The sequence below is a fragment of the Rattus norvegicus genome, chromosome 2 (genome assembly GCF_021556685.1).
Source record: "Rattus norvegicus strain SHRSP/BbbUtx chromosome 2, alternate assembly SHRSP_T2T, whole genome shotgun sequence".
Classification (NCBI taxonomy): domain Eukaryota; kingdom Metazoa; phylum Chordata; class Mammalia; order Rodentia; family Muridae; genus Rattus; species Rattus norvegicus.
The window spans coordinates 85243907-85265515 of record NC_141535.1 but is presented as its reverse complement, the minus strand read 5'-3'; the positions used below and the strand labels follow the sequence as shown (position 1 = coordinate 85265515).

At 40.0% G+C, this 21609-nt stretch overlaps 1 protein-coding gene across 2 annotated transcripts in view; it reads right to left on the bottom strand.

Annotated features, from left to right (window-relative positions):
• Sema5a (semaphorin 5A) overlaps positions 1-21609 on the bottom strand; it is a 437483-nt gene that overhangs the window by 218596 nt on the left and 197278 nt on the right. For both annotated transcript variants that reach the window (NM_001107659.2, XM_087621852.1), the window contains 1 exon segment: positions 10300-10399. In NM_001107659.2, the coding sequence (NP_001101129.1) occupies positions 10300-10399 (100 nt within the window).

Here is a 21609-nt window from a genome sequence, read left to right as displayed (position 1 = left end):
AGCCCTCCATAGATTTGTGGCCATCAGTCACTTTAGGGCAATGCCCCAAGCCCCTCCACAGGTAGGCTAAAGACAGATCTCCATTTTAGTGAGGTACCCAAATTCCTGAATTCTTAGCCAATAACCTTTCCTTCCCAGACACTCCTCCCTGCAAAAGGTACTTAATCGAGGTCCACTCTGAGAAGCAGGGTATGGTTTTACTCATCCACTTTCTGCCATGACAATAAAGGCCTTAAAACCATGGACTGCCTCTTTTCATCAGGATCTGCTGTGGGGAGCCACGAAAAAGGCCTTCCCTTACATAGTCTCCTTCTAATCTCCTATAGAAGGCCTCCCTGCCCTCCCAGCCAAGGCTGCCACCAAGCCAAGCCAAGTTCTCCACTGTCAAGCCACAAATATCGAGGCTCCCTCTTTTCCCCCTCAGCCCCAGGCTAGATCCAGCCCACTGACCCCACTCCATTCTCAGCTCTTCCAAAACGCATGCTGCAGCGCCTGGGTGACCAAGAGCCTGAGAACCAGATGACCCCGGCCTCCTTGCAGGCCCATGGACCCCCAAGCCAGCTCCAGCTGTCCCATACCTCAGACCGAACTTCCCCACCCCCCCAAGAAGAGGTGTCCCAGGGCTTTCCTGTAGCCTGACACCTGCCAGCAATGATGTAGGGTAAGCAAGGTCAACCTTCTATGTCCTGACTCCCTGAGTGGTTGTGCCCTATGGCAGAGCAGACATGGGACCCCACATAACCCTACATCAGGAACATATGGTTCAAGTACAAAGACAGTATTTTTCAATTGATAATATTTACATTGTATTTTTTAATTCTGGGTTTTTTTTGATAGTATATATTTTAAATATGATAACAAGTAAAAATTTGGTTCAATCTTTATTATTTCTATACATCTTCAAAAACTCAAAACATTGGGGGAAATAGATGACTCAGTGTTAAGACCTCAGACTGTTCTTTCAGGACCAATTACTTATGGCATGAGAGTCACAACTTCCTGTATTGCCAGCTCTGTGGGATCTGACTGCCTTTTCTGTCCCTATGGGCATTGTACTTGTGAACAAACCTATGCTTCCCCCACAATAATGTAATATATTTAAATTGTTTTAAATGAAATCTTTTAAAATATATATTAAGTGTTATGGTTACTAGAAACTTTTTAAGTGGTTCTGATTCTATGTACTTATTTTCTGTTCTCTATGTTTAGTATTCATGAATCATATTGGATCATTTAATTTTATTTTTTTATTGGACATTTTCTTTACTTATATTTCAAATGTTATCCCATTTCCCGATTGCCCCTCTGGAATCCCACTATCCATCCCCCGCCCTCCTGCCTCTATGAGAGTGTTCTCCCACCCATTCCTTCCCTCCCATCTCCCCACCCTGGCATCCCCCTACACAGGAACATTGAGCTTTCACAGGGCCAAGAGCCTCTCCTCTCACTGATGCCCAATAAGGTCATTATCTGCTACAGATGTGGCTGGAGTGATGGGTTTATGTGTACTTTTTGGTTGGTGGTTTAGTCTCTGGGAGCTCTGGGGAGTATGTTTGGTTAATATTGTTGTTCTTCCTATGGGGTTGAAAACCCCTTCGGCTCCTTCAGTCCTTAAAAAGACTTTTAACCCTTAAAAGTGTCACACTAAAAATAATTTTCAAAAATAAAACTTATGTCCAACCATGTCAGTAGCACACTGGCATAATTAAATGACGGGCTCATAAGTGATAAGTAGACATGGCTCAGTAGTAAAGCACTTGTTTATCATGGAAACAAGGCACTAGGCTCAATCCCTCCAACTGAAAATGGAATCAGAGGATGGAAAAACAACTCAGTGTTAGACCACTTCCCAGCATACATAAGACCTCCTATCCCGATGGCATGACAAGACAAAAGGAAATAATAAGGTCTTGTCAGACATTGTAGTGGACACTTGGAACCCCAGACACAGAAGCTCAACACAGGATTGCCAAGTAAGCATGAGTCCAACCTGGCATACAAAGCAATACTGTTCCCAAAACAGCAAAAATGAACAAAGTGAAACATCCACAAGAATATTTTTAAAATAACAGTAAAAGGCCTCAGAAGCAGAGGGGCGGCTTCTGATTTAGCAAGACAGAGTGATGGAGGCAGTTTTAATACTTCCATGAAGGAATCCAGGATCATTAGCAAACATCATAGATTGAGAGAAAACTCAGAGAAAGCTTTTCTGGGAAAAATATTTTGAACCAGAGTTATAAGTCAAAGCTGTTAACAGCCACTCCAATCGTCTACATTTCCTTATGCGTTAAGTACAACTTGCACATCTTTGAGGGTTGGCTGACCCCGTGCTGACTGAACACCCTAAAGGCACTGCTAACTTCTACTTTTATGCATCCGATCCATGTGCGATTTGTTATTTCCTATTTTCTAGTCAACAGGGAAACTTAATGACTCAAAACAATTCAAACTGAGTTTTTCTACCTCCTTCAGCCTGTGATTTCCTAGGAGTATTTGCCACTTTAATTATTTACATGTAAAATAATTTTTCTGGGCTCTGTTCAATTATTGAACAGTGAGCTCAAACACCTTTAAGGAACAAGACTTGTTGATCATTCTCCTACATGAACAATCCCACTGAATCCCACTGAAGTCTCCTTGGACCCTCACCCTCAGACACCGGTTTTCTTTGTCATCAATCATTGTCAAGTCCAATTGTGAAAAATGTCTCTACCTGTTTCCTCTCAGATCTCCATTCTGAAGGGCTAACTTTAGTTTTTTTCTGATCTGGCCGCCCCTCCCCGACCAGGGTCTCTCCTAACCCTGGCACAGTTTGCACACTCTGCAGCATCTCCTCATTCATGTATGAGTGCATGAACCCACAGGGGTGGGAATCTGGGGCACCTCTACACTATCAGCAGAGTCTCTCCGTTGCCACACAGAATAGGATCTGAATAAACCAAACAATAAGTCTAGAAGTTCATCCACAGTCTACAAGGACCAAGTAAGAGCCCTGGTCTGAGTGAGAGGTTGTCAATCCCTATATTAGAAGATCAATTCCCAGATCTGACTTGGATCCAGGGTCCCCACCCACAGTAACTTTCCTTTATGAGTCACCTATGGGCACTCACATTCCAAGTTCTTCCTTCCCAGACTCAGAAGTCCTGTAGTTCTCCTGTGAGAACTGTATACTTGTGTTCAAAGCATGTCCAGGGCCACCTGGATGGGAGCCTTCTCAATGCAGCCTCCCTGGCCCCAAGTACCATCAAATCTGTTTATTGTTATTGTCCTCAGGGGTACTAAAGCTGTTCACAAAGAAACTACTAGTTTCCTTATTTCTCTTGCCAAGCCAAAAGTCAGGAATCTCTTGTAAACCAGAGTAGAAAATATTTCACCTTTGTGACTTATACTATATATTCTCCATTTTGCAGTTATAGCTCCAAACCCTCTGCAGTCAAGGTGTAAATGAATAGATATGACCATGTCTCAATAAAACTTTATTTGCAAAAGACAGAAAAAGAACTCAAAGGCCACTGAAAACCAACTCTTGTAATTGGAGCTGAACATGAATCAGTTCCCCAATACCTAAGATACTTCTCAGCATACAACAGCAACTAGTAAATCACCTAGTAAATATTAGGTAAACTAAGGGTTCTGAGAAGGAAGTACATGGGTTAATAAATTCTGATGAGCCGCACACAGAACTGGCTCAGAAGAGAGTTCTTCTGCCACTCAAGGTATATCACATACACACAACTTAATCACAACCACACCCTGCAGTGAGGAGGCAGTGCCTGTGTAGTAATAGTTGGCTCAACAAGGCAGAGTTAGGCCCCTAGTACAAAGAATTAAATATTCCACTTATCTCAAGCTCAAGTCACCCCTGAGGATTAAATCCTCGAGTAGCCTGGACCGTACAAATATAAATAAATTTCGACTAATTGTATGGTCATTAACACTCCGCAGGAAAGTGGAACCAAAGACTAAAAGAATTGGTCACAGTCCAAGGGACCACACTTCCTAGACACGAGATACTATTTAGATAGCTACAGCTCACTAATATTGCCCAGATATTAGACTTCAGACCTTGCCTCACTGAAGCACCTGCAGGAAGCCACAGGAGACAGATCCACTATTGTTTCAACCTAAAAATTAAATGATAGCTCACTTTAAACCATGCTAATGAAGCAAAGAATGTTAAGCTCCAGTACACGGAACACCAGCCCTAAGGAAGAAAAGATAGGAAAAAAGATGTAATTAAGTCCCCAAGTAAAGGTTCAGATGAGGTCAGATAACAGAAAGGAGAAGGAGTGAGCAGCAGCACCCCTCCTTCGTCTCTACCTGCCTCTCCTAAGTCATAATTAATGAAACACAGCATCCTTATGACCAACCATTCCCTCTGGTTGCTTTGCATGGTTAGGCCACTGCTTCCTGGATTCACTCCCAATCACTGATTTCATCCCCTTGGCATGTTTTACCTCTAATTTCATAAGCTCAACTAAAACACATCCTTCAAAATCAGGAAGAGACATGTCTGCTGGAAGCTGACCTGTTGATCCTATAAGCAAGTCTATGTCTGTTTTCAATGATACAATGCTTCCAGCAGGTTAAACATTGAGTAAATTCTTAAAGCAAAAACAAGGATTATAGCAATAAGGGAAAAAAAGAAAAACAGTGACTGGCATTAGACAATTTTGGAAAGTTAACTTTACCTGAATCTAAAATAGCCTTTCTTTGACACACCTTCATTAGAAGTAGTAGAATATTTCTTTCGTGAGAAGGGGAAAAATAACCCTCATTTTAATTAAGCAGAAGCCTGCTTTGTTACTTGGCATAGTATTATGAAAGCACATGATCTCTTAAAGTAATTTATTGAGAGGTTACCGGGGTCACACAACTCCAGTGCCCTGGCTTCCCATGGGAAAAGCTAGAATCAGCTTAAGACAAACCATCAAAAGAACTTGCTCTCCCTACTGGAAATTGCCAGGTAACCACAGTCTAGGAACACAAAGTTCAACCAACTATATACATTGTTTCCTTGCTTAAAAGAACAACTTAAGAATATGTCCCTTTTCATCTCCCAGACACAGACATTAAAGAACTAAATTGCTGGTGGTCTGTGATATGCAGAACATGAATCAGTGAAGGTCCTCTGTAAACATAGAACTATAGTGTGTTTAAGACTTTTAGCAGTTCTGAATACATAAAGCAAATTCAGCCAGAGGGACAGTGGATAACTCTTTCCTTCTCAGTTTTGAACATAAGGGAAACAAATGGTTAAAAAACACACTGAAATTATTCAACCAATCAGTTCACTGTGATTTCTAAAGAAAACTAACCTCTTCCTTAGGAGCATCTAGACTTTCAAGTGAATTAATGGCTTTTAAATTTTTTTCTGATAAAAACAAGAACAAAACAAAGGCCATACTGATTGATAAATTATATTTATTTTTGTACAGGAATATAGATATTGTTAGCTATCTAGAAGAATGTTTATTGATTAGAAAGGTGATCCAGAAACTTCTCTACATGGCTCCCACGTATGAGTTGGAATGATCAAGTGTGCAGAATATGCACCCATAGAATGAGTAGTCCTGATACCAGGTCGGTGTACCAGGTACACTGCTATGGCCTGATACACACTGAAGTCAGATGTGTAAGGTGTGGCACTATTAGTTGTCCAGACATCAAATCATGTGTGTAAGAAGACCTAACCAGCATCTATCTACTTGGTATGGTCATAGTATTACTGTTTCCTGATAGAATAAAAGCCAAATATTTGCAGAAAAATAAATTATTAATTTGTTGTCAATCACAGTTATTATCTGATCCACTGGCTTGTGGGTCTTGATTTCACCACTTTATATAACAGATGGTTGAGCCAGCTCGACTGTGCATAAAGGTTGGTTTGTGAGCACTATCAGGGTCCATTCTGACTAAAACACCACAGGTAAATAGCTACCCATTGCTGGGTATGTCTATATTGCATTGAAGACTTTAGAAGAATAAAAGTGTGAGATGTTAAATATGGAAAATAAATGATTGATAGTATGTGAAACATAGAATTGAAAGTAAAAAAAAATCTTAAAACAAAATACAGGTGAAAACAATGTTTTCATTTAGAAAGCCATCTGGAAGAAGTGTCCCAATAGCCACAAAGGAAACCTCAATGTCTTTCCTGTTCACTGGCAAAGACCCTACAGGAGCTTTGATCAGGCATTCTTTAGTGACAAGAGCTCAGCATTTTGCACTATTAAATGTAGCTAACTTGCAAGTAACCAGTACTACACACCATGCTGTGTACATAGAGTCAGCTGTCATAGGAAATCACCACTCAGATTCAAAGGGTCTCACAGATCCCAGAATCTCGAGATCATTGCTTGCCACCGTTTTGATCAAATCCAAGGCACAAGAAGAACTCATTTGCAAAATATAAATGTTATCGCCCTCTCTTACATCTGCTGCTACAAATGTATCTACAGCAAAACTGAGCCTTGTAGCTTGTGAAGTATTATTACTGCTGTTTCTTTCACAATTATCCAAACAACATGAGCTATAGCATATTTTTTTGCTTTGATTTTCCTTTCTTCTTTCATTCCATGAAAATGATTTTGGTAGATTTTGTGACGCGAAATATACATACACCGGACACATATTATCCTAATAATAGAAACACATAGAAATCAAATGCCAGAAGCAATAATGGAAAGGTGAATTGTGGCTGCTTTGGAAGTGCTGATTTCCTACTGTCTTACAGCATTCTCCACATTTCCTTAACGGGAAGATAGCCGAATATAATAGTTGCAAAGGTGAACATTATTAAATTGTAAAGAAGCAAGAGTAGAGCAGGATTTGAACACCAATGCACTTAAATTCCTATGAAAGTCAGTGTGCACCTTGGAAATCATTAGTGAATGAACCCTTCTGCAAATTGCATGGATTCCTGTTTATATCCCTCCTGGTGTTACACAAGCACAGCATGCCTGAGGACTTATTTTCCTTCTTCTACACAATGAGCACATTTTATCAAAGAGTGCTAAGGATTCTTAACTGACCAGTCTTGGTGACATGGAGCATCACTGGCGTGAAGGGAAGATGACGAGGAACAAAATAAAGGTACCCATCTTATTTTTCCACAGCTCATAGTTTCAAACCATTCAGATTTCTGGAAAAAACACATATTATCCAAACTCGTCTTGCTAGGTCATGCCTTCCCAAATAAGAACCCGAGGCCTAGGCTATTTTTAAAGTTTGATAATGGTCAGACTCCCTCTCAAACATTCAGAGCCTAACACCACCAAATTTCCTTGATGAAATTTCTCCCTTCTTCCTTTGGGGTTATCCACCTGAAACGCTGATGTGCTGGAACATGGATTCATCTCGAAAGTGCATGGTTTCCTCAACCTGCAGCCTTGCCGGGAGCTTGTTAATGATGCTAGGGTTTGTCGTGGACTATTTCACCAATCCTCACAACAGCTGGAAGAGATGATAATAATCATACCAACTTTAAAGATAAGAAAATTAGGTTCAGAAGCCCAGCTTAGCTTCTTAGTTCTTTCTCATCTATCAAGTAGCTACAATGCATTAAACATGGTTCTAAAATATAGACTGCAACCCTTGTCCCTAAGGCTATCCAGGCTCCCAAAGCAAACTTATTATAAAAATCATGTTTTGATTAACTGAAATTCAGGTGTCACTGAGTATATTGTATTTTGTTGTTTATTCTGGGCACCACACAACACTGCCCACCAGGGTGACTCAGGCACTGGTCCATTGGAAAGCAATGGTAGGGAGAACAGCAAGCAGAGCTGCTCAGATGAACATGAGCAAGGATGGTTTCCATTGAGAGCCATCCCTAGCTGCTACTGAACCCAGAGCAGACAAAGGAAACAGCCTGGCACAATCTATGGTTTACTCTGTATCTTCTTATATCCCTTAAGAGAAGCTGGTATCTTGACCAAATACAAATTTCCCAGTCCTCCAGAGATGGTAGAGACTCTTGAGTCAAGCTAATTGAAAGCCTTTTAAAACAGTTTGAGAGATGACTCAGAGGTTAAGAGCACTGTCTGCTCTTCTGGGGTTCCTGAGTTCAATTCCCAGCAACCACATGGTGGCTCACAACCATCTATAATGACATCTGGTGCCCTCTTCTGGCCTGCAGAAATACGTAGAGGGAGAAAGCTGTAGGTTATATACATAATAAATAAATATATAAAAAAAGAACAAAGTAAGTCATTAGCTTCCTGTATTAAAAAAACAGTTTGAGAAATAACGGAGGTATATAAGATCAACACCATTTGGGACATATTTGTAACTGCTTTTGAGGAAAGGCCCTTTTCTGCTTTGGTCACACTTAAAGGCAAGCCTTGAAATATATAGTCTATTATGTTTTCAGGTAACTATCTGGAATAAACGTGAGGTCATTTTAAATCTGCTTTCCTGTAATTTTCTCAGACATATATGAGGGAACAAACCAAATCTTAGTGTTAAGCTTGTCACCTAGTCTGATATCTTTGGGTTTCTACAAGGAGGAAGGAACTGTGCTACCAAACCAACCAAACAAAAAAAGCCTTGACACATCTGTTACTTAGGAAGAGGTTGATATGTGAAGAAATAATACAATACCTTTAACTGTGCAGTGATAACAGTAGATGCCTGGGTACTAATGCAACCATGTAAAGGAGGCAATGTGGAGATTCAGTACTAGTAGAGGATATTGGGTCAGGACCTTCTCTAAGAGAAAGATATCCCCAAGAAGACAATTTGACATGGGCTGTCTGAGGCATAACCTGTACTTTGGAAAAATGCTAACCTAATCCCAGAGGCAAAAGATTATACCTAATAGCTAAAGGAAGATTAAATAATTCCATATTCATTTATGTGCCCAGACCACATGGAAACCATAAAAGACACGAGACATTGAGCAGTTGCGGGTAGTCAACCCAGATCCTCAGCTTGTACCCAATGGTGCTCCCAAGAGCAGCCATTATATAAAACGATGATTTTGTTAACTGTGGTTTCAAAAGGAAAAGAAATATCCAGACTCCAGGAGGTCAACTTAAAACCTTTGCAATGTACAGCCCACACTCTCAATTAAAGAGTGGGCTGAAATTAGCATCAGGAACTCCCTTGTTCTATCTATGGGAGAGAATGAGGAAAAAGGCAACACGAATCACACCTACACTCTCCACACAGTTCTCTAACATGACACCTAGCCAACACTATGACTGCAGGACATTGCCACCTTGTATTCATTCACTGACAGTGTCAGTTACATATCATACTACCTAAACATTGGAGCATACATTAGGGCTCCTCAGAACCTACAGGTGAGCTGTGGTGTATAGAGTTCATGATCCCTCATGTCCTCCCCAAATGCTCTGAAACAGGATCTAAAAGATGATTATTCTAGGAGACATACTATGTTTAACTGAAAGTCCCAGAACACAAATAAAACTCATCTTTACTCGGGTCTATGTAGGAATTTTACAAATTCTCCATCTACAAAGTAGTTGTCTTTCAATGTAGAAAAGCATTTGATATGACAGAGAAATGAACAATCTCTTGCTCCAGGTGCCTTCCTCCAGTTCCGGAAGTATTCATATTTACATAGGGCATGTTCCTGAATGTAGAAATTACACACATTTTCAGAACAGATGGCAGTGAGCATGAGGTAAACAGCTATAAATGTGTGGGTTGGGCTCCTGTGTCCAGATGCACACAGATGCGGACTCCACACAGAAATCTGCTTTGTCTCTCTTCAGGGTGAGCAGGGTCATGACAGTATTGCCCTTGACTTCTCAGTTTCCTGGCAATGGGCAATTCAGTGGCAATGGAGGGTGATTAGAAGCACACAGAGGCCTGTAGTCTCTAGAATGCTGTGGATAACAAACATGCAGATAGTCAAGAACACGTTTCATTGACTCAAACTGCCTGGGTTTGAAACTGGGGCCCATCTAACACCTGCTTCGTGGCTCTGGATGAGTTTGTTTACTCCCTGTCTCACTTTTGTCATATCTAAAGTAACTTTATCTCCTTTAAAGTAAGACCAGAGCCCCACTAGAAATAATGGAATTATGGGCTGGTCGATCTCATGAATTCAGTTATAAAGCGGTGCTAGTGGGCTGGAGGAGGTGCTGACCCAGGCTTGCAGTGAGGAGCACATCTGCTCCCTCTCTGAGGATGTATAGAGCACTACATCCTTAGATGAAATTACACTATTCAGTGCACATTGATTTCAGCCAAGAAACCCAGGCGTCGTCTCACACAGAGATGTACAGTGGAATCAGAAAATGCCTGTGGAGGGAAAACATCTCTCACCTTGCTCCTACGACAAGTTCTTTCTGTCCTGGGTCAAATGTTAACCTCGAGAAATCCACAGCATTCTCGGCTCTGAATTCCCGTAACCAGGGGCCAATTTCTAAACGTGAAAAAAAAGAGAAACAAACAAATAAAAAAAAGGTAAAAACAAAACGAAAAGGATGAATGGCCTGCCTCCAGGATGACAGAGAGGGCATGTCAGGAAGCAGGCAGAGCGATAGGGATTTGGAGGTCCCCTGATGCCATCATTAGATATTTTTGGAGGCTTTTGTCAGGATATCACATAATTCATACATTAACCTGAAAAACACAGAGGGTGGCTACTCAGTGAAGAGCAATGCAGAGGGTAAGGCTCAGTTGTGATTTACAAGCCAGGTGTGTGGCTTCCTTTGGCTACAGATAAGCATTCACAGGGCCCATCAAAGGAATACAGAATGGGAATGATCATTTCTGGAGAGACCGAGGGCTGAGGCCTACACACTCACTAACCCCACTGGGCTTAAAACCAAGGGCAAAGCATGGTGCCTTGGTCTTTCCGAATGAGTATTTCCATTCTCAGCCATTTCAATTTCTATTTTGGCCCAGCAATTAGACTTGTTAAACACACTTGGTCCTTTAGAGATGAGAAATTTGCAGTTACTCCTTACACTCATTTACATTATTTCTAAGGGAAATCAGGAAACAGCCACTCTAATGATACAGGCACTTTTAAAGACAAGCAGTGTTAACTCTTGTTAGCAGGCCTCCAGCCCAGAGTCTTATGGTTGTAAGTTTTGCATCTCTTGGGATGTCCAGGCATTGCTGCATACAGGGCAGACACTGTGATTTTGACAAGGACTATGTGACATTCCTCACGTAGATGGTAATCCAACTGGACTCTCCAGATAAGGTCAGGTAGAGAAGAGGAAGGCCTGCTGAAAATGGGAGTTGTCTATTTCATCTGACCACAAGGTCTCTTTGTGATGAAATGAGATCTCTGAAGAGCAATGTAGCACTCCTTTGAACCATGCGTCTTTCCTGGCACTAAAGAAACATGCAGTACATTGCTTGCCAGTCTCAGGATACCTTCTCCTTTACCTTGGCAACCAATCATATCATCAGATGCCTGTTTTCTTCGATTAAGTGTTTGAATAGTATCATACTGACTAAATGGATATATGCCAACTGTCAAACCAATGCTGTTACTGGTTTAAGGAAAGGCAATAATATACTTCAACAAACACTAATCTACTATGGAAAACTTGTCGCATAACACATGAAGCAGAGGTAGCCTTGTGAGTGGTTAGCAAAATATCTTCATTATCAGTTACTGATATTGATTGAAAGTTATTTTGGTCTAAGCTTCTAGAAAGCTTGTTTTTGAAAATTTAATATAAATGCTACCCTGGTTTTTTTTTTGTGGTATTTTACATTTTTCCATGTTTACCACAAATTGATTAAAACAACTATTCATTTATAACTATGTAAATACAAGATAGCAGTATTATAAAATTTTATTAATAAACAATCCTTCTAAGAACTTATAATACAGTTAGGGCAATAGTGTTAATATCTCTATAAACATATAGTTTATAAGTGTTTATAAGGCTGTAGGGATTTTACAACTACAGAGAGGAGAGGCTAGTGGGGCCAATGGAAGGAAAGAGTCATCCAGGATAATAGGGAAGATGTCTAGAAGAGCACGCAAGAGAGAGATATGGAGACCACAGTATTCCTCTGTCCTGATCTCATGTAATAATGCTTTCTCAATACATATTTTTCTAGAAAGTCTTTTTGGTTTGTCTTAATGACTTTATTTAATTTTATTTTATTTGCACTGGTATTTTCCATGCATGTATGTCTGTATGAGGATCCTGGGTCACCTGGAACTGGAATTACAGACAGTTGGGAATCTCCGTGTGGGTGTTGGGAATTGAACACAGGTCCTCTGGAAGAGCAGCCAGTGTTCTTAACTGCTGAGCCATCTCCCAGCCCATCATCTAACTGTGTTCATTTTACAATAAAGACCATGTTTTCCCTCTGGCCCTACCAGTACTTCCAGGAGATGGGAAATGAAAACCAAAGTTCTGGTGTAGATAACACAGAAACGGTGCCTTTTATGTGGTGGCCATTGAGTAAGGTCTGAATTTAAAGACTAGGGATGAGTGAGTCCATTCAAGAGTCAGTGAATTAAAGAGAAAAAGAAGAAAAAAGAAAGTAACAGCAGCTTAAGAAACATTGGAGTGGAAATCAAGAGGTATACTTACACATAAACTATAGGGAAACTCACCTTCCATTTGAACTTTATAACAGTTTTAACAAGAAAACTCTTACGAGTTTTCATGTGAGCACTTAACTTACTGAGTCAAAGATCCTGGAAATAGACATGGGACATTGACAGACAGGCTGCTGTGGAAAGTACAGAGAATGGAAACAAGAGTATTAGATATTAAAACACTAAATACCACAGACTTTTTCGGTGGTAGGCATGACAAGAGATGTGGAGGGGGCCTCTTTAGTCAAACTGGTTATTGGAGTGAGATGGAAAAATTAAGGAATATTTTCAGGTTAAACCAAGGATTCAATGTTCAGGGGGCATGACTTGATTTACTAAAAGATCATAGAAAAGCAACCATGAGAAAGTCTCCCACTAAAGTTGACAGGTAGAAGGTGAAGTGCATAGAAATTTTCAAAGATCACTCAGACTAGGAGAGCTTACATGATATGTAAGTTCAAAAGCATCTGCATTCAGATAGAAACCCACAAAGAGCCCTGATACAGTCTCCCAGGCTGGAGGGAGTGTATCGCTTTATTCATCATGATTTCCAGGTTCCAGAGCTGAGGACACAGGTCCTCTTCTAAATACAAGAGGGAAAAAGAATCACAAAGCCAAGGCTGACCTTGCTGCTGCTGGTGCTATGCAAGCCAAGTAAGAGCAGGGAAACTTATTACAAATATCAGAAAACAATCAGCTAGCTTGTTGTCATGCCTCCACCAATTAAACATGGAACAATGCCCAATAGGAATGAGATGAAGAGACTCACTTCGGGTTGACTTTCTAGTCTGAGGAACAACAAAGACAACAATAAAACAGTGGTGCTTTTGGAAACACCCTCAAGACACATCAAGAAGCTGAGTAAAGAAAGGAAAATGAGTTAACGGTATAGTGGTCAATGTTGTCTTGTTTCGCTAATTGAAATTCAACTGTACTCCCCATGCCCACCCTCATCCCAAAACAAACTGTGTCCTTTTCAGGCAACACTCACTCAAAATCGATCAAACTATGTGATTTCTTCATTTTGATTGTCCACTATATTCCTCATCCATGTTAGTCTGCCCCAACTTTGCATACCATTCTTACTGAATCTGTCAAGGTCTTTGTGAGAATTTTTACACAGACCAACCTTTCCAAGCAAACCCCTGCATGCCAACCACAGCCTCTCAGTGTTCCCTGTAGGCCCGAGTCACAAAGCACGAGCCTCTCCTGAAGACCAGCCCCCTCACCCCCTGATTTTCCCACAATCTCATCTCTTTAAATTTCTTTACTCTTTTCCTAAGTCAATCCTTTTCCCTTTAATGTCTCAATATAACTAAGTCACTTCCTTCCAACATATACAACTCAATCTAGTGTTCCCAGTTAAGGGAATGCTTTAAAATGTATTTGGCTGTGCTAATTTGCTATCAACAGCACATAAACTAATTGGATAATAATCTCCAACATATGGCATGCTTGAGAAGCAACAAGATTAGGTTTATGTGCATTAAGACAAAATCCATACAGAATATATAATGCAAACACTCCAGCAGTTATTTCAGACAAAAAGGTAAAGCTTCTCAACTAAGTTTGCGGTTGTAATTATCACGATAATCGAGGTAGTATGGCTGCGTCAATAGCATTATGAGAGGAATCTCAGAGATCAATTGAAAACACACCTTAAATTGACGAAATGTATATGGTATCAGCAAATCAGAAATATGTGTACATACCAACACATAAAGAAACATGCACATATACATATACACAAAATACACATGTACACATACATACAGAAATACACACATTTACATACACGTGCATGTGCTCATATAAGACAAAGGGAATTAGATTTATCTAATAAATGTGGGAATGACCCAGCAATTCTAGAATCATAAATATACAATTTACTTTCATGATAACAGATGTTAATAACAGCAGTAAGTCATTATCAATATTGACTTCCAAAATTCATAAAATGAGCAGAACAGAGTAGCTAGGCAAATTCAAGTCAAGATGAGGTTAAGAGAGGAGACTTCAGAGCCTGGATGGTGAGTAGAAAGTGAGCTTTGCAGTGGATCAAGAAAAACAGATTAAAATGTGGACAGAGGCAGCCTAGGGCACTCCTTCCTCCTCTGATACTGCTGGAAGAGTCATATGACGGATGGGAAATGGTTAACAAGGCCAATGTGAGAAAACAAGTGACATAAAGCCTACAAATTCAAACCGAATACCTCATGTATCATTTATGACACTTGATGAGCACCCTGGAAAGTCTAATCTTAACACAATCATTACTGATACGTGTCTTCTACTGATTTTTCACCACAAAGTCAGGTGTACTACTCTGTGTGCTCTTATGACAACGTAAGCTAACAGAAGATACTGTGCCAATATTTTACCAAAACTGTGCCATTTCTGCTTTTCAAAGAAATGTTGCTTGCGCTTTCAAGAAAACTATTTTTGTCAATGTGAGTGAGGGTTAATAAATTTGATCAAAAGTAATTGGGGGCTTTGAACTGTAGCTGGATATACACATGCAAGTCATAACCCCTTCATTATACAGGAGGGGAGAAGAGAAAAACCGTTATCTCAAACAAGCAGAAAGCTGTCTAGAAATAAACTCAGAAACTTTTGAAATCTGAAAATATGGTGAATAAAGGAGATCCTTGAGCTGAGGAGCAGGTCTTGATCCAAACATGACAGTGAATCCAGACTGGGTGGGCGACAGCCTGCGGCACGAATTCTAAACAGCCCAACTTGGCTTGATTTGTCAAAATGGATAAGGGTGGATAAGGACTGGCATGCGGCATCTCCAATTTCCTGCATCATTTTTTCATTATTCAGTCTATTACAAGACAGAGAAAATATTTCAAAAAATCCATTCGAATTTGAAATTCAGGCTGAAATTAGAATCACGATGTGCTCTTCTCAATAAGGACTGAGGATAATAGCAAAATATTTCCCACAGGAAGAAAGTAACATGCATCAGATGAAGACGTTGAAGCACAAAACAAAACCTACCATGTCTGTGTCTCCTGCAGCTAGTTAGTTGACTCTGCCACTGAAAGTATGGATGGAGAATATGTAACAGGACCACTGGCTCCAAACTAGCTAATGCAAATTCTCAGAGGACAGTTGGTTCTAGGGTCTGTTACCAACAGCTCAGGACTCTGAATCTCCATAGTCCTCTCACTGGTGCTTCCTCATAGGTGAGAAAATTGAAGCAGGGTGAGGGAAGTCACGCTTAGATCAAAAGCCAATGACATATAAACTCAACTAGCTGTGGAGCTCTATTATGGAACCTCAACAGACATAAAAATGCAGCAGCGTATTTCCACAGTAGGGAAACAAAAGGAAAACCAGCAATGTCTTCATTTCAAGAGTAAATTTATTCCTATCGACACATTGTTAAGCAAAATCAATACCCACTTGGTTTTCAACCGTAGACTAGGCAATAGTGAATCGCAACCTCAGGAAGCTGGGCTCACAATGCCAACCTCTCCTTCAGCCTGCACACAAAGCTACTGCTTTTTCTATTGTTAATATTCAGAATGATCTGTGTATCAATTAGGATCTGAAGGGGAGCACTTTCAGAGCTGGGGAGAAAGCTCATGGAAGTCTGACAGCCTGAGTTCTTCTGATGCCCAGAAGCCACATAAAAATTCCTACACATAAGACACACACTTATAATGTCAGTATTCCTACAGAAAGGTAGAAGAATCTTCTTAAGTTTATAGGCTGCCTTGCATGCTCGGGATAAACAAGGGACATTTTATTTTGTCACAGAGTGGGGAAGGCAAAACTGGTACCTAAGCTTGTGCTCTGACCACTATGCCAATGCCATGGCACACAGGCACACAGGCACACGGGCACACAGGCACACAGGCACACAGGCACACAGGCACACAGGCACACAGACAGACAGACAGACAGACAGACAGACACACACACACACACACACACACACACACACACACAGGCACACGCCACATTTACCATGTCCACTATCAGGTTTTAGAATCCAAATGTTTTATAAATATTAAGGATGAAAATGCCCACCATGTACAGATCTGCTTTATTAAGGTGTGGAAGGTTCTGCAAGAAGAAGACAGGATTGAATAAGTTGAGCTGAAGAGCTACAGATCCATATGAGCTCCTGTAGACACTGTACTGAAGATGTAAGAGCTGGCTCGTGTTTGTTTTCGGCACGGCAGAAAACAGAGTGTAGGGTTGTGTACACAGAACAGTTTGGAAAGACTTTTGCTCACTTTTCCTAAGGTATAAAAAGGCAATTTTACCTCAAACATGGTTAATACCCTTTAAAGTTGGCAAGCCTCTTTCTTTTGTGAAGTTCCCTTGCAGTTTCAGAGTATTACATAACTTGCCCTATCCACATAATCTAAGCTAAGACTATGATTAAAATTCAAGGGAGTGAAATGTTTTAAACTCACAACAGGAACAGGATAGCATGTCTGTACTGGTGTGCTTTACTGTCACCCGCTTGCTAAATGGTACCCTTCTTTCTCTTACAGCTCCCTTTTCTAGACATCATCCTATGTCATATGCAAAGGTCAAATTCCCTTTGACTAGAAAGTAGTCAGCGTTCCACAACAAGAATCACCCTTACAACTAGACTCACAGGGACTTCAAGCCACAACCTTCATGGGTGTCTCTATCTAGAAAGAAGACAACACAAAATATCTCATCAGAGACCAACCGTCTCTCACGTAATCAGCTGAAAGGGACCACTACCTTCTGAAACCACTCTCAATCTGAGATTCCATTCATTTTTTTGTAATTTCTCTACCCTTATGACAAATACTTAAAATATCTTAGGAGCTGAATGTCAACAACAGAAGGGTTTCTGTTAGCTGAGGTTCTTCTGAGTTTTACTTGGTTCTCTTAGACACACTTGTCAAGAGGTAATAATGTAAAGTCCTCAGGAAGATGCTTCAAGAAACATCTTGAGAATGGGCTTGCCTTTTCTTGTTCTTATAGTTGTTTAGACCTTTGTAATTTTCAATTTTACTAAATCCCTTGAAGCAGTCTCCTTAAGATATGGACCAACATGGCTGGCAATGGCCATTATTTTTTTGTTTGTTTGTTTTTGTTTTTTTTGGGTTTTAGTTTGGTTTTTTTTTCTTTGCTAGTAATTCTTACAAAAAACAATGTATGGTCAACATTTTAGAAAACAGTAGTGGGAATCCATATGCAAAGTAATATCTTGAAATTCTAAGCTAGGATTAGCCAGAAACCACCAGCCCTCCCCAACACAGCTAGTGCCCGACCTGCTCAGTCTTAAATTTGTGAGTCTGTCCTACAGAAGGGACTTCATCTTGCATTGTGACCCATAACATATGACTGTAAGCTATAAAATCTAATTGCAAAATCTTAATGTTGTGCCAGGGGACATTAAAAAGTAATTTCCTTTAGATTTATGACTTTAGAATTACAAACGCTGTTAATATGAATAAAATCAGGAAAATGAGCACTTTCTATTTAATGGGTACCATCTTCCTCCACCACCTCGCCCATCCTACCCGCATGCTAGGAGTAGCCAAAAAGACTGCCATGTAAGCCATAGTAACCTCAAGTCTAACCAGGGCTAAGAGAGCCAATCAGCTCTGAGTAATATCAGGGATTGTAGAGAACTGTTTGAAGGCTGCTTAGTTCACATAAGCTACCAAGATCAATTAATCAATTCACTCTGCCACATTCACAATCAGAGTTCAGCTTCAAAAAATCTCCACTTTCTTAAGCCATGATGGTCTCCTTCTGCCCCATCCGCAAACCTTCTGTTCAGTATTTTTTTCTTTCACCTGTCACCCAGCAATCACACTCTAATGTAATATACCACCTCTGCAGAATTCAGAAGCAAGCTATGAGAACTCAAGAGGCTCACCACATTATTAAAAGAAGTCTCCCTGCTTGGAGAAATGTCTAATAAGTCCCAGGGTGGCCTCTGCATAGTAGAGATTCCAGGTACACACTAGAACTGAAACAGAACATGTTTTCCAAGACAGGTCCAGATTTTCCCCAGAACTTATCATTATGACAATCTGCACCAACAATTGTGGGAATTCCAGTTATTCATTTATGGGGTCATGAATATTTATTAAGTCCTTGCTATATAAAAGAAACCACTGTAGTTACTGACTAGGAAACAAAGTCACATTTATAATTTAGCTTCAAAAGAATAGATGCATACACAAGAAAAATAAGCTGAAGAAGATATTAATGGGTCCCATGAGGAAAAGTGAAGGTAATAAATTCTTTCATGAAGTTCTGACCAAGAAAAATATTATATATATCACTTGGAAAAATTTAGTGGCCATATCATAAGGCTAATAAGTAGATAAATTAATTCTATACTTTAATTCAATTTACTTAGCATACTTTGATGTTATCCAAATTAACCTTGATGTGCAATATGTACTGCTTATCTAGAATGTATTTGAAGCTCAATGAGTATATTCTTTGGGGGCAGAGAGAGCATGCGTGTATGGGGAGTTGAATTGTGTAGGCATACACATGTGTGAGGATGCCTGTAGATACTAGAGGAAACCACCCTGAGTTTCTTAGGAGCCATACACAGTGTTTTTTGAGGCAGACTCTCACCAGGAACTAGGATACTATGACTAGGCTAGGCTCAATGGCAGGCAAGCATCAACAATCAGTACTCTTTCTCTCTATGGCACTGGGATTAAAGCATACACACTCCCCACCCCTTGCCTGCTTTTATGGGAGTGCTAGAATCAAACTCGGGTCCTCATGTCTATACACCGAGTACTACCTACATTGCTTTCTTCCCAACCCCTCAGTGTGTTTCTCATACTTACATGACCTCTTCAGTTAGAGTGGCCACATCTCAAACTCAGTACCTGTATATATCAGTGTCTTCTATGTGGCAGAACACCCATCAAAGATGGCAAAAGCAAGCTTCCTGGATAACACAGAAGCCTTGATTGATGATTACATAACAGATGAACTAGATCTTTTCTGAACCAACTACCATTGAGGCCATTAAAATGGAATTAGAGGCTTATGCTAATCAAAATTTCCCCCATTCTACACACGCATTGTTGAAACAATGTGGTCCTTTGAATTATGCCAAGTTTGTCCAGAAGTTCATGTACAGAAGCTCATGCACAGAACTTTATACCTTGGGATGAATTAATCAAGATAAAAGTTGTTTCTTGAAATGCTAATCCACTAGGTCAAAGGTCTTTAGACCAAAGACACTCAAAAGGAAGCTACTGAGTCCTTGAAATATCCTCCTGTCTGATGTGATCTTTTTTTCTTTAATTTACCTGAGAACATTTACCTAGGTTGTACAGTCTACATTATCAACGTGAACATGGCTTTCCTTGGCTATGTTGTCTCAGTATGATCTCTGGAGGGGCTAGAGAGATATGGACACAGAGCTTTCCGACAGCTGCTTCAAGCCCAGTATATAGTCCCTCGATGAAATCAGGATATGAAAGCAAGAGTGAGTCTCTCGATGAACATTTTGTAAACACCATGTTAACTATGACAGGGGGAGAATTTAGCACCATGTATAGAGTTCTATGTGGACCAAACTATCTACAACATCTCCTGGACTTTGTCAGATGCATCTGTGCTGCTTAGTGGTTGTCAACTTGATACAAACTAGAGAACCTCAGAAAGAGACCACAATTAGTAAAATTCCTCATTCAGGCTGGCTGTGGGCCATCTGTGGGGCATTTTCTTGATTATCAATGGATGTGAAAGGGCACAGCCCACAGAGGCAATGCCACCCCTAGATAATGGCTGTTAGTTGTATAAGAAACATAGCAGAATATGAGACTAGGAGCAAGCTAGTAAGCACCATTCCTCTATTCGCCCTCTTCTCCTGCTTGAGTTCCTGAACTGACATCCCTCATTGGTAGACTGTGACTGAGATGTGCAAGAAATATAAACCCTTTCCTCTATGTGCTGGTGGTGGTCATGGTGTTTATCCAGCCACAGAAAGCAAACATGGACTGTACCTTTTATCATTAATAATTTTTATCAACATACTATCAATTTGAAAGAGTAATAGTTTTTCATAGTATTGCAAGTCTTTCTTGTCAATTTTCAAACCTGAAAGTCTTGGAAATTCCTATAAGTCATCTCCTCTTTTTATGATAATCACTGTATATAAAAAAAACTGTGTATGTTTTCCTGTATAATATTCAAATCCTGTTCATTGGTTTAAATGAGTCAGGGATATATGCAAATTACTAACTCAATTAGGTGATTATTTAAATTATTAAAAAGACATCCAAGTTCTCTTTAATAGTATCACAATGAACATTATCATGCTAAGGGATATAAGCCAGATGCAGATAACTACTACATGCTCACTTAGTTCCTTTTATGTTTCTGTGATAAAACACCATGATTGATCATGGAATCTTACAGAAGGAAGAATTTGCCCAGGCTTATGGTTACAGAGTGATAAGTGTCCATCTTTATTCCAGGGAAGCAGCAGAAATGGCAGGAGAAATGAAGGCTGGAGCAGCCAGCTAAGAACTCACATCATGATGCCATAAGCACAAAGCAAAAACACAAGCAAGAAATTTCAGCCTTTAAAATCTCAAAGGCAATGTCCATTGACATAGAGGACCACCTGTTCAAATAGGTGAGCCTATGAGAGACATTCTCTCTCAAACCACCATATGTGTTTTCTTTCACACAAAGGACCTAAGTTTAAATGTAGAAGGAAACTATGCAATATAGAAAGATGCTTAAAGGAAGGGAAAAAGAGGGAGGGACTAAAGCAAGACACAGAGGTACAAATATTCAACATCATAGATTTTTCTTTCATGTGGAGATGCTAGACAGATAACAGAGCTAGGTATAGTTGATAGATAATGATAGATAGTGAGACAGATAATAGATTCATTGTTAGATAATACATTGATAGATGATAGATACATGATAGATGGATAATAAATTAATAGCTGATAGATAATGGATGATAAAGAAGTGAGACAGATTGTGAGATACATAGATAACAGATTGATTGTTAGATAATATACATTGAAAGATGATAGATACATGATAGGTCA